At 31.8% G+C, this 1,964-nt stretch overlaps 1 protein-coding gene across 1 annotated transcript; it reads right to left on the reverse strand.

Moving 5' to 3' along the window:
* Window positions 1–529: 529 nt before the first annotated feature.
* Window positions 530–1,714, reverse strand: LOC107016448 (protein MIZU-KUSSEI 1-like). The gene is made up of 2 exons (XM_015216916.2): window positions 1,368–1,714; window positions 530–931 (listed from the first exon to the last, which is right to left on the reverse strand). The coding sequence occupies exons 1-2, from the start codon at window positions 1,712–1,714 to the stop codon at window positions 583–585; spliced, it is 696 nt and encodes a 231-aa protein (XP_015072402.1). The 3' UTR covers window positions 530–582.
* Window positions 1,715–1,964: the final 250 nt, after the last annotated feature.

Consider the following 1,964-nt stretch of genomic DNA (forward strand, 5'->3'; position numbering starts at 1 on the left):
ATATATATATATATATAATAGGAAAATGCTAGTTATAATAAGTGAAAAAATGGTTATTTGTTTAAATTGTTCACCATGAACAATTTAAACAAAATAAAATAAAAGATCCTTCCTTTTGCTTTTATTTTTTTCTTACAATTTTGATCTTAGGTTGATGACATACACCCCCATACAAATATTCCCACATGGAAAAAGTCATGCAATTATGCATAACTTAAAAAAATAATTAGGGGTTTTGCATGGCTACCCATGATAAACTCATAAGCAAATAAAGGACATAAAATAAAACAGAAAAATTACAAAATGACAAGTAACAATTAACACCATGGAATAGTTCTATATCCCATGCATGAAAAACTCCAAAGCAATCCAAATTTGATACTTTTTTTTTGTTTATCCATCTGATATTGGATGAATGGTGCGTAAATTGGTCAATTTCCATTTTCATAGCTCAAACTTAAAACCTTTTGATACTTGAATGAACGTGATCGTCCAAAAAAAAGTATTAACGCTGATCCTCATACATACATGCAATAATTGAGGAGGACTATGTCAACTATATACGTCTCAGTCCCAAGCACGTCAGCAACGAGAGGATAGAAGGAAAATACTTAATTCTTGGCCCATACTTCCTTCAGGGTCAATCAAATGAAATGATTCTGAGTTATCATAAGATCCATGTACCCTCTCAAATTTTCCTCTAAGATACATAATATCATCATCACAATTAGTATTCTCTTTTCTATTAATAATCCCTGCTCCAATATTTATTAATTCTATTTGTCCCAATACTTGTAAATCACTTTTTGTAGGTTTTCTTTTCACAGCAAATCCTACTTTTTTTCCATTACAATACATTCTCAAAATGGATTGATTTCCACCATTATTACCACTCTCCAAAGCAATTCTCACAATACCTCCTCGCATTTCCCTGTTCAGACATAATATAATTAAATAAATCTGCTTGATCATAGTAGGCAAAAATATTCAAGTTCAAATTATACCACTACTCAAAAAAGCATAATATATTCCACATGCTTAATTTGCACTCATTAAAATCATACATAAATGGGCATTCTCGAGACATAATATAATTAAATAAGTAAATGAGAGTTCTTCAATGTATAGGTTGAAATTATTTTTTATTGAATATGCTTAATAAAAAAATTTATTTCACCGATAATTCTCAATAACACCCAAAAAAATTGAAAATAGTTCACGTGTTCGACTCATAAAAAATAAACTAGCTTAGTCTCAACAAGTGAGACGTGTTTAGAATCATATAGTATAGTCAAATAATTGAAAGAGTACTATCTCTAAAACCTTTTAAGTTGTTAGATAAGATATCACACAGTACAATTGAATACCTGGCGAGAGTAGAAGTGGAGACAGCAAGTTCAAGGAGGATAATAGGGGTGGTTGATTTAGGGTTTGTTTGTATACAAAAGTTGACTTTTCCTCGGCGATAGCCAAAGATGGTCCCCGTCATAACGGAGGATGATGATGATAGTGATGACTGATGATGGTGATTGCAGTTGAAGTTGGAGGGAATATTCTTGTAGTTTTCTTTGTCGTTTTCAACAGAAGTGCAGTTGCAAGTGGGGATGAGTAGCTCCACTAGAGAGCGGAAGAGCCTCCACGATCGGACTTGTTTATGGCAGTCAACGGTGGTGATAGTGGTGGTGCCGGTGGTTTTAGGGTATGAACTGATCATTTTGGTAATGGTCAGGAAAATATTTTGAGGCTCGTAGAATTTGTTTGAAAGGATGACTATAGTTTATATAGAGTCATAAAGTACCTCTTTTGGCCTCGAAAAGAGTTACTATGTTCGTCTTGATTTATGTAATGTTATTTAAACAGATATGAATATAAGTTTTAAGAAGAAAAAAAAAGAGAATTTTTTTTAAAAGCGAAAAGTTTGAAACTGATTATTTATTATTGCTGAATATAAAACGATATTTTTT

The sequence above is a fragment of the Solanum pennellii genome, chromosome 4, assembly GCF_001406875.1.
Source record: "Solanum pennellii chromosome 4, SPENNV200".
In the NCBI taxonomy this organism is placed as follows: Eukaryota; Viridiplantae; Streptophyta; class Magnoliopsida; order Solanales; family Solanaceae; genus Solanum; species Solanum pennellii.